The sequence below is a fragment of the Glycine soja genome, chromosome 9, assembly GCF_004193775.1.
Source record: "Glycine soja cultivar W05 chromosome 9, ASM419377v2, whole genome shotgun sequence".
Classification (NCBI taxonomy): Eukaryota; Viridiplantae; Streptophyta; class Magnoliopsida; order Fabales; family Fabaceae; genus Glycine; species Glycine soja.
Window position 1 is genome coordinate 23,484,644 of NC_041010.1, and position 12,451 is coordinate 23,497,094.

At 29.8% G+C, this 12,451-nt stretch overlaps 1 protein-coding gene and 1 pseudogene across 6 annotated transcripts; one reads left to right on the plus strand and one right to left on the minus strand.

Annotated features, from left to right (window-relative positions):
- Nucleotides 1–344: 344 nt before the first annotated feature.
- LOC114367944 (deSI-like protein At4g17486) lies at nt 345–4,392 on the minus strand. 6 transcript variants are annotated; one of them, XM_028325216.1, is made up of 5 exons: nt 4,263–4,392; nt 3,896–4,151; nt 2,986–3,226; nt 1,993–2,280; nt 345–860 (listed from the first exon to the last, which is right to left on the minus strand). In XM_028325216.1, the coding sequence occupies exons 3-5, from the start codon at nt 3,194–3,196 to the stop codon at nt 604–606; spliced, it is 756 nt and encodes a 251-aa protein (XP_028181017.1). In that variant the 5' UTR covers nt 3,197–3,226; nt 3,896–4,151; nt 4,263–4,392; the 3' UTR covers nt 345–603. The 6 variants fall into 6 exon arrangements, with proteins under 6 accessions (XP_028181017.1, XP_028181016.1, XP_028181015.1 ...); XM_028325215.1 differs by having other exon boundaries at nt 3,902–4,060; nt 4,263–4,384; XM_028325214.1 differs by having other exon boundaries at nt 3,896–4,060; nt 4,263–4,384.
- A 5,647-nt stretch (nt 4,393–10,039) lies between these two features.
- Nucleotides 10,040–10,367, plus strand: LOC114367946 (annotated as a pseudogene).
- The last annotated feature ends 2,084 nt before the right edge of the window (nt 10,368–12,451 follow it).

Genomic DNA, 12,451 nt, shown 5'->3' on the forward strand with positions numbered 1-12,451 from the left:
TCTTTTATGATTAATTTCCTTGATCAAATGTTGACATGTATTCCATCTATATATCATGACGGGTGAATATCAAGTTTAGAAAATGTGTAGGACGCATTGTGTACACTTTGAATTGTAAAATTATATAAGAAAATAATGTGTTTGTGCATTGACTATGTAAACTAATCTTACCGTGTTATTCAATTATAAATCACTATGTATAATAGTTAACTACCTTAAAAATCATATCAATGGTACAGTACTCTTACAGTGCATGACCATCTGCAGTCAATTGTCTCTGCATAAAATTAGATTGAAGTTGTTGGTGCATCATTTTACATGCTAATGTATACAAAAATTAAAATAATAATAATAATAATACAGCACAGCAGATGGTGGTGATGCTCATTTATAAAGTTTCTTCTACAGCTTGGAAAGGATCATTCTTAGTCACCACAATAAAAAAAAATAAAAAATAAAAATAAAATAAAATAACAGGACAGGTTTAACAGCAAAAGACAAGGAAAGAAAAATAAAAGAAAATGAGGTTATGTGATGAAACCAAATCCTACTTACATTACAAGATTCTTAAAATCATTCATTTCCTACCTTCTCAAAGTTCGGTTATCTTTCTTTCAAGGAACGGTTAATGGATTTTCTCAATTCCGAGGAGGGCCATGACGACGATAAGCAGCCTCTTATGGGTGACTGTAGAAACAGTGAAGATGTGGAAAGGTGTTTTTGACGCTTTGAGATTGAGGACAAGCAATTGAAGCCACTTCGAAGCCTTCTCTTTTCACTATCATGAGGCTGATAATTAGGATCATGCGCCACAGCAGAAATCCTTAGTGCTTCAGGAAGAATGCAATTGCAAATTGAACCTGCCACAAAGAGTAGTCAACATAAATGATATTGGGTATGATTCATAATAACTCATACTAGTTTTCCCCTAATGTACCATATAATAAAGTTTGGATTTAATATGGTCCAGATTAAAACGTGTCACGTGCTATCCCACATAATTTTTAGACAAACGTAAAAGGCGCCCTTAAGGACACTAAGAAAAGCACTTGTGCAAGTGAAGTATTATAAACAAAGAATAGAGAAAATATACAAGAAAAAACTGCTATCATCCATGATCACATAAGATGGCAAACATAAGTTTGGCTACTCAGCATAAAATTCATGTCAATCTAGAGATGTCCAGAAAAGAGTGATGAAAGTCATAAATCACCTACCAAAGTAAAAAAAAAAATGGCTAGGCTGTTGAATTTTAAGATAAAAAAAAGAAGAAAAAGAACTAGGCAGTGATGAGCTTTGACAAAGTTTAATTTTAAGCATAAAATTAAAGAACCACTAGCATTGACGAGATTTGCAGATGCACTTCAAATTGAAAGGGGAAAAAAAGAAGAAAATAGTGGATGAGACAGGAAGATTTGAAGAATTACAGTTTTGAGACAAGACAGGAAAAGAAAAAAGAACTAGAATTCCACCAAGGGAATATCATCAGAGGATTTTCAATGTGAGACCTCACAGAAGGACACTTGATTAGCAGATGGCTTCCCTAATGTCAATGCCTGATGGAAGTTGAAAGTCTCGATCAGTGAAGTAACCTTTCTGATTGGTGTTAAGAAGGATAAACTCCAATGATCAACTTCTCACAAAGTCAAGGATGCCATTACAATGACCTTTTCCTATTCATACACAGATACACTATTATTAACTATGCCATTAATTCTAAACCAATGGAACTATGAGTAACAACTACTTAATAACTAGCTAATAACCTCTAAGCAATTAGCTTGTGCGTTCATATCAGTTGCAAGGGGCAGGAAGGGAAAGAACTTGGAAATCTCTCAAACATGAAATTTTGGAGGGTTAGTTGTAAAAACCTCCCAAACTCATGTTGCAAGAAAACCTTACATTCCCTTTCCTTTTCTCCATTTCCTCCATCCAAACACACTGCAAAAAGTAAATTACCACCCTGAATGAAACAAGTAGAGCAAAAAATACCTAGTCTGGCCAGTCGATTTACCCATTTTGGAATCGATTTCCCCGTCAGCTTGTAACAGATGTCTTTGCAGAAGTGGTTACAGTTCTTGACAATTAAGTGATATGTGTCACCGTTGTATCTTGCTGACTGGCGTTCCATGAACTCCCTAACCTGAGTAGAATCCAAAGATGTGGTTCCTATGAATATTGACTTCCTGAACTTGAAGCCTGGGCATTGGTGAGGTTCAACCTCAAAAACACCACTTGTTGGGTAGTCATGAGCTCCAAACGCGTATTCTACACCATGAACTGTAAAATACAGGTAAAATTGATCAGATAATGTAAGTGTTAATTCAAAACTATGTAGCTACATTTAAAGAGAAGCTGATCCAAGCAGCAATTTGCTGCAGAATTAGGGAACCCGCTATATGCATGTAAAGTCCCTAACTATCCTCTATTCAGTTGCATATGATGGGAGATAAATAATTACCAGCTTTTTGTTTTTTAGATGAGTTTGGATTGCACAGAAGAATTGGGGCACTTGAAAACAAGGACAGGTAGAAGTTAGAAAATTATAGATGGAAGCCACAAATTGATATTTTCCAGTTTTCTCACTCAGAGTGACCTCAAGTTATCAGTGTAAAAAAAATTAAATGAGAAAAGACACACACACACACATTAGGCTAAAAAAATCACCATTATCACACACTCTAGAAAAATATCCTTCTCTAGTCATTAAGTTATTTAGACAGCATATGACCTAGCAAAACTTGGTAAGGTTGAAATGGTGCAACATATAAAACAAGGATTAACATCTAGGTCTCCTCCCTTGCCCAGTTGTCTGGTTATGCAGGAGATGCAATTCATACAAAATAAAAGTATTTTGTATCCCTCCAACTCAAGATTTAGTACTAATACATTTGAGAAAAAAGCCAGATGACTACTGCTCATAATATGCCTGGATTAAGAGATAAGGCAAAATCAAAATACAACATCAAAAGCTTAAAACTGCACCTTCTACACCAGAGTGATGGATACCAAGACCAGCCCAATACACATAACCATTCATGGGTGTCATGTCATACACATTCAGATAAACTGGTGTTTTGCCAGGTCCATAGCCAGCAGAATTGACTTTGCGAAATAACAAAAAATGGGTTGCTGATTTTCCTTTCAAACGAAGTGGTACAATAGATTTCCATCCTTTCTTAGACTTCAATTTCATCTTTCCCTATAGGGAACACCAGCAAAGTACCTGCATGCAGCAAACATGTAAGCACAAGCATCATCTGTTTATGTTCACATCTTCAGTTAATAAGAACAGAAAACTGGGTGCTAAGCTAAGATTTTGCCGTTCCTTCCTTTTCTGAAGACAACCAACTCATTTGCTCATTTTAAAAGTTAAATAACGTAGTTTTATAAGATAAATTGATAGAGGAAAATCCAATTAAAGATACCTTCAGATTTGATTAATGCACTATTTTTAACGGGGAAAAACAAAAAACCTTACATATTGATACACGTTGAACAAATTTAGTATTCAATTTAACTTCACCTGTCAATCTTAGTAATCAGTGAACATAATCTCACTCTCTCTCTCTCTCTCTCTACTTGACGGGAAAAAGGCTGCTAGTCAAACTAACATTCAAACTACTGGGTTGTCAAATTATAGCAAAAAGAAAATCATAACAAACTTATGTGAGATATGATAACTTAAAATGACAAGGGCACTTTCAGCCCGAATCACTTTGCTCCCCCTCAATTTTACAAAATCTTCCATACACTTCCCAGAAGTAAAAAAAAAAAAAAAGAGATTGTTAATTTCAGTGCAAATATCCTCTTGGCCACGAATACATGAAGCAGAATCAGAAATGAGGAGCATATATAGCAGAATCAATAGCAGATCACAACAGCAAATACATACTAAAACCTGATGATGAAACTGAAAGAATGGAACTTGCAAGTGCTTTTGATTTCTGAAAAGGGTTAAAGAGCAACCAAATCAAGCAGGGCATAAACTAGGTTCCAGCTTCCAATTTAAGCACGGGATGGAAATGAAATGAGAGAGTTTGGCCTCACAGCTTCAGATCTAGCACAAGGAAGAGTACAATACAACAATGGCATCACTGAGAAAAAGTAGTGGTAAAGAACAAAATGGTCCCAAAATGCTAATGCAGCAACTGCTGAAAGAACAGTGACCTCAAAAGCAAGAACAGAATATTATTACAAATTACTCAGTGCTTAAAGAGTGAGAGAGAGAGAGAGAGAATGAGAAAAAATGAAGAACTTACAGCTGCAGATTGCAAGCGTGCTGCCATTATTGAGACAGAGAATCACAAAAACAATGAAGTGAAGACTCAGATTGAGACGTGCAAAGGAGTGAGTAAAGCTCTGAATGAACAAAAATTGTTTGGTACTGTTAGCAATAGCAACTCCTTGGAAAAAAAAATAGGTTTAAATATGTTTTTGTGTTTTTTTTTAATTTTAGTTTCATAAGTTTTTTTAATTTGGATTCCTATAAATTTTTTAATTTTTAATTTTTATAATTTTTTATTTTTTTAGTTTTAATTATTTTAAGATTTTAATTTTTTTTATTTATAATTTTTATAAGTTTTTGTTTACAAGAATAAAAATTAGGAAAATATAAATTTAGATTACAAAAAATAGAATATTTTATAGAAATAAAGAAAATTAAAAAAACAATTTACAGGAATTAAAATTTTAAAAAGTAAACTTTTAAGGCAAAAATAAAAAATAACTCACGATAACCCAAAACATATTTTTTTAAAAAAAGCTATATATAATCCACTGTCTTTTGGTACGAATTATACAATTTTTTTTAACAATTATACATTTTTTTTATTAGATGAATCAAATTAATATAATTTCAGTATCAATTTAATCACTAATTTTCAGTTCAAGTTATAAATGTATAATTCTGTTAAATATTTTTAAGAAAAAAAATTATATTTATGGTTTTACTTAATTTGAACAGAATTTATCTTAAGGAAATATTTACTCCATCTCTCATAAAGAATACATGTATTTTCCTATAAAATGATAATGTAATTTCTCAATCTCATTTCAAAATTAATAGGACTCATGATTTTAATTATTGTGTTAATAAATTTTTTTTCACTATTCTCTTTTCAACAAATATCCAATACTTGGCAAAATTATAATTGAACAAAAAAATAGAAGAGGATAATTATAGTTTTTTTAGTTTTTACTGTCTTATTCATACCAGCATGCGAAAGCGCGACTATTTTTATGGTAAGCATCTATTCTCACCGCACGGTAAAAGTGCAAAGTTGCAAATCTCTCTTCTTTTATAATTTCTTCTTCTGTGTACGGAAAATTATTATTATTATTTTAACAAATGTTCTTGCGGACATGAGTAACTACGCATGCCACTAGTCCCACGTAGGATTTGTCCACGAGTGTCGACACTGAACATTATCGAAAATACTACTAGTGTATACTTTTACTAATTATAAGACTTTTTTAAGTTAATTAATGTAACTTAAAAAATAATTAATTTATCAATTATATATATTATTATTTTAAAAAAAATTATCTTTCTATTCACTTAATTATTTCTTATTAATATTTAGAAAAAAAATAATAAATTAATGATACATAGGGAAAAAATTAATGTATTTAAAAAATAAAAAATATATTATAAAAAGAAATAAACAAATTTTTAAAAACAATCTTATAATTAGGGAGGAGGGAGTATTTGATACTACTTCTATCTCAAAATAAATATTGTTCTAAATTATTTTATACAAATTAAAAAAATTAATAAAAAATACGAATAATTTTATAAATTTAACCTTATTAAATAAATGAAAGAAAATAATATTATTATTAGATTAAAAATTAAAGTAATATTTATTCGAAGAAGTATTAATGAAAAATGATAATTAATATTACATTAAAATACAACACTTATTCTTAAACAAATTTTATCCTCAAATAGCACGCTTATTTTAGCATAGAAGTAATACTACTTTCTTTTACTCACAGATAATCGGAAATTTGTGTTTTTATCAAACACTACTTATCATATTGTTTCTGCACTTTATTTAATAGTTTGTGTTTGTATACGCGTTATTGAATATTAACGCACTCAGATCATTGATAGCTTGAATCAATTTACACAAAACTGTTGAATTTAACTTGTGATTTTAAGTTCTAATCTTAAATATTTAGTTACATTAAATACTTAAAGAAATTTTGTTTACCATCTATAATTATCCTATTTTTTTAATGCAATATAATTATCCTACATAGTTACCGGTAATCTGTAAGAAAATATTAATACATGTTTAATACTCCAATAAATATGAGGTTAAAAAGTTTATAGTATTGGGATTCTTTTCTGAAAATCGAACATTATTTTCGTGTACAAATAGTTATTTTGGGGGTACTTTTGCAAATAGTTATTTAACTCTAAATAAATTTACTCAAAATTTAAGGTGTATGGTATAGGTTTCCGTCAAATGTCAGTCATAAAAGTTTGATAAGTGAACTTCACAATTTTTTATAACTTTTATAAAATATTCTCAGGTTGTTATCATAATAAATTGGCTGATTTTATATTTAATTGACGCCTTGAACAACGTCTTGCTTAAGTTTTCCATTTTTGTCTAAATAACCAAAAATAATCTAAATTTAAAACATGCAAAAATGGAGTCAAATGAATTTTTTTTCATGTCATTGTTTCAAAGGTATGAAACTTTAAGCACTCACTTTTCATAACTTTGTCTTTTTCTTCATTTTGCTAATCAATTATTGACTATTAGTATTTACATCACAATCTTTTCATAGTATTCTTGAGTATATTACATTTATATATAAACTCAAACAATTAGACACCAAGATAATTAAGTTAAAAATAATAATAATAATAAGGATATCAAAACTTATATTGAAGTTATCTTAATATTATTTTAGATTTTTAATTAGTTGTTCTTATTATTTTTCATATAAGACTTATTTAATTTTGCTATTGACTTCTATTTGGTAGAAACGACACTTTTCTTTTTGCATACTTCCTTCATGCATAGAAATCAAAAGCTTTACTTCATTAATATATTTTTTAAGGATCAATTAGAAGGAGGTGCATTTTTCTATTCTTTGTTTGAATCTAACAAAGCATGTGAAGTGCGGGTTGAGAATCAAACATTATATAACAACTCATTTGTGTTTATTATTATTATTATTATTATTATTATTTTCTATGCACATATGTAACTTTACATTTTTTTTGTTTCTTATTACTATTATGTTAATTAATTTTTTATTGTTATCGTTCAACTATTTTATATATGTTTTATATTTTTCCTTTTTTCTATATTTTAAATAAATAATGCATACAATTTTACCCTGTCTCGTTTTTAAAAATAAAAAAATCAATAATTAATTTGACTTTTACTTTATATCTTCAATTTATAAAATTATTTTTTAACTTGACATGAAGAGACCTTATTATAGATGATATTTAGAGTGGTAGTGCACTAGTGATAGATTCACTTAAGTGTTTTTCAAACTATTTTTTCATGTGTATATAATACTGAAAAAATGACATTTAAATTGATGCAAAAATATCACTGGTGTTTTATAGCAAAAATTATGTAAATAGTACATAATTTACAATATTAATTAAATTTAATATATAAAAACTATAAAAATAACATAATAATAACAACAACAACAAATATTATTCTTTATATTTATGTTACATAATGAATATTTATTATTCTTTAAGATCTAAATTTATATGAATAAAAAATCATAATGTTTCGTAATTGATCATTACGAAAAATATTTATTATTATTACCATTTAAAATTATTATAATAGTTGTAAATTATTCAATAATAGAATAGTTATAATTATTAAATAACATTATGATTCCAAATTTACTAAAAGTGAAAAAAATAACATAAAAAAAGTAAAATATAATAATATAAAACAATTAGGACTATATACAAATAATAATTCTTACATAGATAAATGATTCTAGTAGTAAGTAAATAAAACATATAAAGTCTCAAATATATAAAAAAATAACTGATAAATATCCTTAAAAAGTAACAAGTAATGAAATTAAAATCGAAGAGCAGGTAGTAATAATAATAGTAAAAACTAATATCTTGAAAATAATTAAAATATCAATTTAAAATAAATTTTTAATTTCTTAAATAAAAATATTTTAAAATGACTAATTATAAACATAAAATTTGAGTACTTGTAAACATAGTATTCCCAATAATAAAAATGAATATTCAAATTTATATAGTTATCAATTTATAAAATTATTATATATATTTTAATTTATACATTTTATATAAGTATTACATCATTATTACTTGGAGAGAAAGAAAAATCAAAATGAATTTCAAAATGAATTTTAATAGGCTTAATATTTTTTCAAACAACATCTCCTCAATTAAAAATTTAATTAATTATCTTTTTTAATTTTAACTTATTATATTTAATATCCTATTTAATATTTTAACTTATTAGTTGACATTTTATATTAAAAGTGTATAATCATTAAATTATGATATAATAAAAAAATTAAGAAAGAAAAAGGAAAAAAAGATGTGAAATGAAACAAAAAAAAAAGTGAGTATATATGTTAACTATTTTTCTATACCTACGTCCTTTACCTACCATACCAACCATCTTTCTTTCATACATTAATTGCAACTCGTGCTTCGATCTCTTCCTCACTCTGAATCACCATTCCCATATTAATACCCCATTTCTCATTTCCAACACAGTAGTATATAATAAGCTAAATCAATCTTTGTCTGATATTCAAAAACCACTTCAAATTCTCATTTCTTGAAAAAAGGGTATTTGAAATTGATATTAGTAGCACAAGTAAGTAGGTGTCCGATTCAGTGTCAAGTAGCCTACTAACCAAGCCAATGGATTCTCCCTTACTAGAAAACATTGACAACTCTACTACTAATGTTGAGGAGAAGAAGACACTGAACTCTGTTGTTAAGAAATTAAATTCGGGTTTAAGTCGAAGAAGCTATGGAAAATAGCAGGCCCTGCTATCCTCACCTCTATATGTCAGAACTCATTTGGTGCACTCACTCAAACATTTGCTGGCCTAGTTGGTGACCTTGAACTTGCAGCAGTTTCTGTTGAAAATTCTGTTGTTGCTGGCCTCGCCTTTGGAGTCATGGTACTCAAATTAACTTTGTTTTCCTTAACTCAATTGTGTTTGAAATCATGTCATGAAGAAATTTGATGCTTTGATTCAATTCATCAGTTTAATTTTTATGCATGGTCGGTATAAAGGGTTAATCAATGAGAAATCATCGTTGCCGTGACTATTAAGATAGTCATTATAAAATTCAATAGCCGTATGTTACTTATCATGCATTTGTAATTGAATGATATTGTAAAAACTTTGTATATTATCCATGCATAGAGTATTTACTCTACATTTATTTGCAAAAGAGGCAGAGGTTTTTGAGAAATCAACATAAAATCATTCACTTTTTTATTTAATAGCTTAAACTATCTGTTATGGGCGAGAGGAAGAAGATGGAATGTCTTGGTTCGAGATCAAGGTCCCTCCTTATTAAACTAAGCTTTCTCGAAATATTTCTCTGCATTTTATTTATGCAGGCCATGTCTTTATATACAATGGGTCCACTACTAAAAAAGTTGTTATTTACGACATGTGTTCAACCACGGATAATTCAAAAATGTCCTTGTTAAACGTGCGTGACATTCTTGTAAATATGTTGTCATTTTAAAGTCGTTTTTTAAAAACCGTTTTTGAATAATATAAAACAAAAGCGGTTTTTACGAAACCGTATTTGTTTAAGGAAAAATTTGAACTTTTTTTGAAAATTTGAAAGTCTCATTTCGCGTGCTCTCCTGTTCCTAATACACCACTCTCTCTCTCTCTTCAACACGCGCTTCAGCACTGCCCTTATCTCTTCCCAAACCTTATCTCTTCATTTCTCATTAACCCCACCAATCCTCTACCACAAAGCTGCTACTTTGTTTCCTTCTTTCTTCATCTTTGCATCATGGCCAAAGGTTCTCAATCCTCCACTTCAACAGCCACGTGACCAAGACCAGCAGGCATGGCTCCCCGCAGTTTCACCGCCGCCACTGCCGGCATGTGCCGTCGCCACTACCAGCATGCACCGCCGCCGTCTCGGCAGCAGAAACAGCTCTACCAGCACCGTCATTGGAGGCGGCAACAACAACATCCTGAGGTTCTACACGGACGATGCCCCGGGGCTGAAGATTTCGCCGACGGTGGTGCTCGTGATGAGCTTCTGCTTCATCGGCTTCACCGCGCTCCACGTGTTCGGCAAACTCTACCGCTCCAAATCTGGTGGCGCCGTTTGATTGTTTTCGGTTTTTTAATTCCGTAATTTAGTTAACACTTGCTATTTTGTAGTTGTGAAATCAAATCATTGACTGTCTTCTTTCTGTGGTTAATGGAAAGTTGCTTTTATTTTTGCTTTGGCCTTAATCATCGATCTATTATTTTGCTTAAACATGTATCTTAATGAGTTAGGTTTGCGATTGTTCCTTTTTCTCAAAGGAATTTGATGGTTTCTTTTGGACAAGTTATATTTGATCAAAGTTTGTTTCCTTGTTATCAATGCTAATCTTCTTTCGATGTCGTTGAAATCATGTATTACAATGTCGTTGCCGTCTAAAGCCCGACCTAAAAAGCATACGTTTCAACATTGTTGCTGACATCAACAATGTCTTCCAAGGTGAAGCTTCAACTACGGTCGTGATGTCAGCCCCGTTGCAAGAATCATAGCTTTCTAAAACAGTGTATAGTGACCGTCGTAGATTGGTTAGAGGTCTACAACGACGTCGCATTTAAAGACGGGTCTCCACCGTCGTTGAACGCCGACAAGGACCGATGTAAAATGGCTTTTTTCTAGCAGTGGTCACACTGCTACAATACGTAACTAACTTTTGCAGTGTCATTACAACTAACTAACAGTTTGTAACAAACTAACGACCGTGCTAACTAACTAATGGTCATGCATGCAGCTTTACGTGAGATGTCTTCCTTGTTCTCTCTGCTGCTGGTGCTATCACTATCTCTTAGATGTTGTTGAGTTATGTGCTCATTCATGTTCATAGCTTATAGATGTTAAGTTCATGCATTGATGTCTATGGCATGTTTTTCTTAACAGTTAAAAAAGGGGAAGGAACGCGATCCCCTGCATTCCTGTTAGGAAGAAGTCTTTTATATATGTGTGTGTATTAATTATCAGCAATGCTGACTTGTATTTGTACCAAATGTCTTTGTAAAACTGGTTTAATTATATATTTAGAAAAGTTAAAACTTGTCAGAAAATAAAGTTGAGTATTGATATTTACTTATTTAGTTTTCTTCTTCATAAAATTGGTTTAATTATAAATTAAGAAAAGTAAAAAATTGTCGGAAAACACAGTTGAGTATTGATATTTATTTCTTTAGTTTTCGACTTTTCGTTGTCTGTATATTAATAACAATTACCTATTTTTTTATTAAGACTTAGAGTGTGTTTGGATGGAGGAATTTAAAATTCTGAGAAATTTTAAATTCTAAGAATTTCAAATACTTCAATTGAAATTCTTTTATTTTCAAAATTTTGTGTTTGGATAAAAAAAGTTAAAATTATGAGGGTGAAAAAAATGAATGAAAAAAAAGAAAAAAATATGATTGGTGTGCTAGTTATACATGTTCCTCTACACTCAGACCCGATCGATGTTCCACAATTTCATACGGTGTTTCTTGAAGAAGACTGTAAGAATAGAATTTCAATTTCTCACATTTTAGAAGAAAATTGAAATTTCAGATTTTTAGTTATTTAAAATTCCAAAATTTTAAATTCTTCACAAAAAAAATCCAAACAATACAGAAATTCAAATTCTCTGATAAATTACTTTCCTCAATTAAAATTCTCTATCCAAATGTGGAGGGGCAATTTCTTTCCAAAGAAGAAATATGGTGAAAAAACTTACGTGATGATGGATGATTTACAAATTCATCCCGTAACTTCAGACTTGTTGGACATAGGTGGAAGCTTCAACATCCAAGACATCAAAAGAAAGTTAAAATAGATATGAATAGTTGAATATGCTGATATCTTCTCTGAAAGATTAGGAAATGGTACTGGCAGCAAATCTAAAGAAGCTTTTGACTGTATGTGCTTTGATACTATCTTAGTACTATACTTACTAGATTTAGGCTGAACACTTTCCAGATATTAAGCTTAAATATAAGCTTTAATTCCTATAATTTTGGTTTTTTTTTCTGTGGCAATTTTAGTTTTTTATTAAAATTTTTTGTAATTTTGATCAATTTTTCAATTTTGCATGTTTTATTTATTTTATTTTAATCCAATTAAATCACATACCTAATATATTCACATAAGATAGAATTAAAAAAAATAATTAATAAAATATAAAAAAAAAACATT

Coding starts and splice junctions, on each gene's coding strand:
- LOC114367944 (XM_028325216.1), bottom strand. CDS start 3,196: ATGAAATTGAAGTCTAAGAAAGGATGGAAATCTATTGTACCACTTCGT. Junction 2,281..2,985: donor CCATCACTCTGGTGTAGAAG/GTGCAGTTTTAA, acceptor TGTATTTTACAG/TTCATGGTGTAGAATACGCG. Junction 861..1,992: donor AAATCGACTGGCCAGACTAG/GTATTTTTTGCT, acceptor TCTTTGTGGCAG/GTTCAATTTGCAATTGCATT.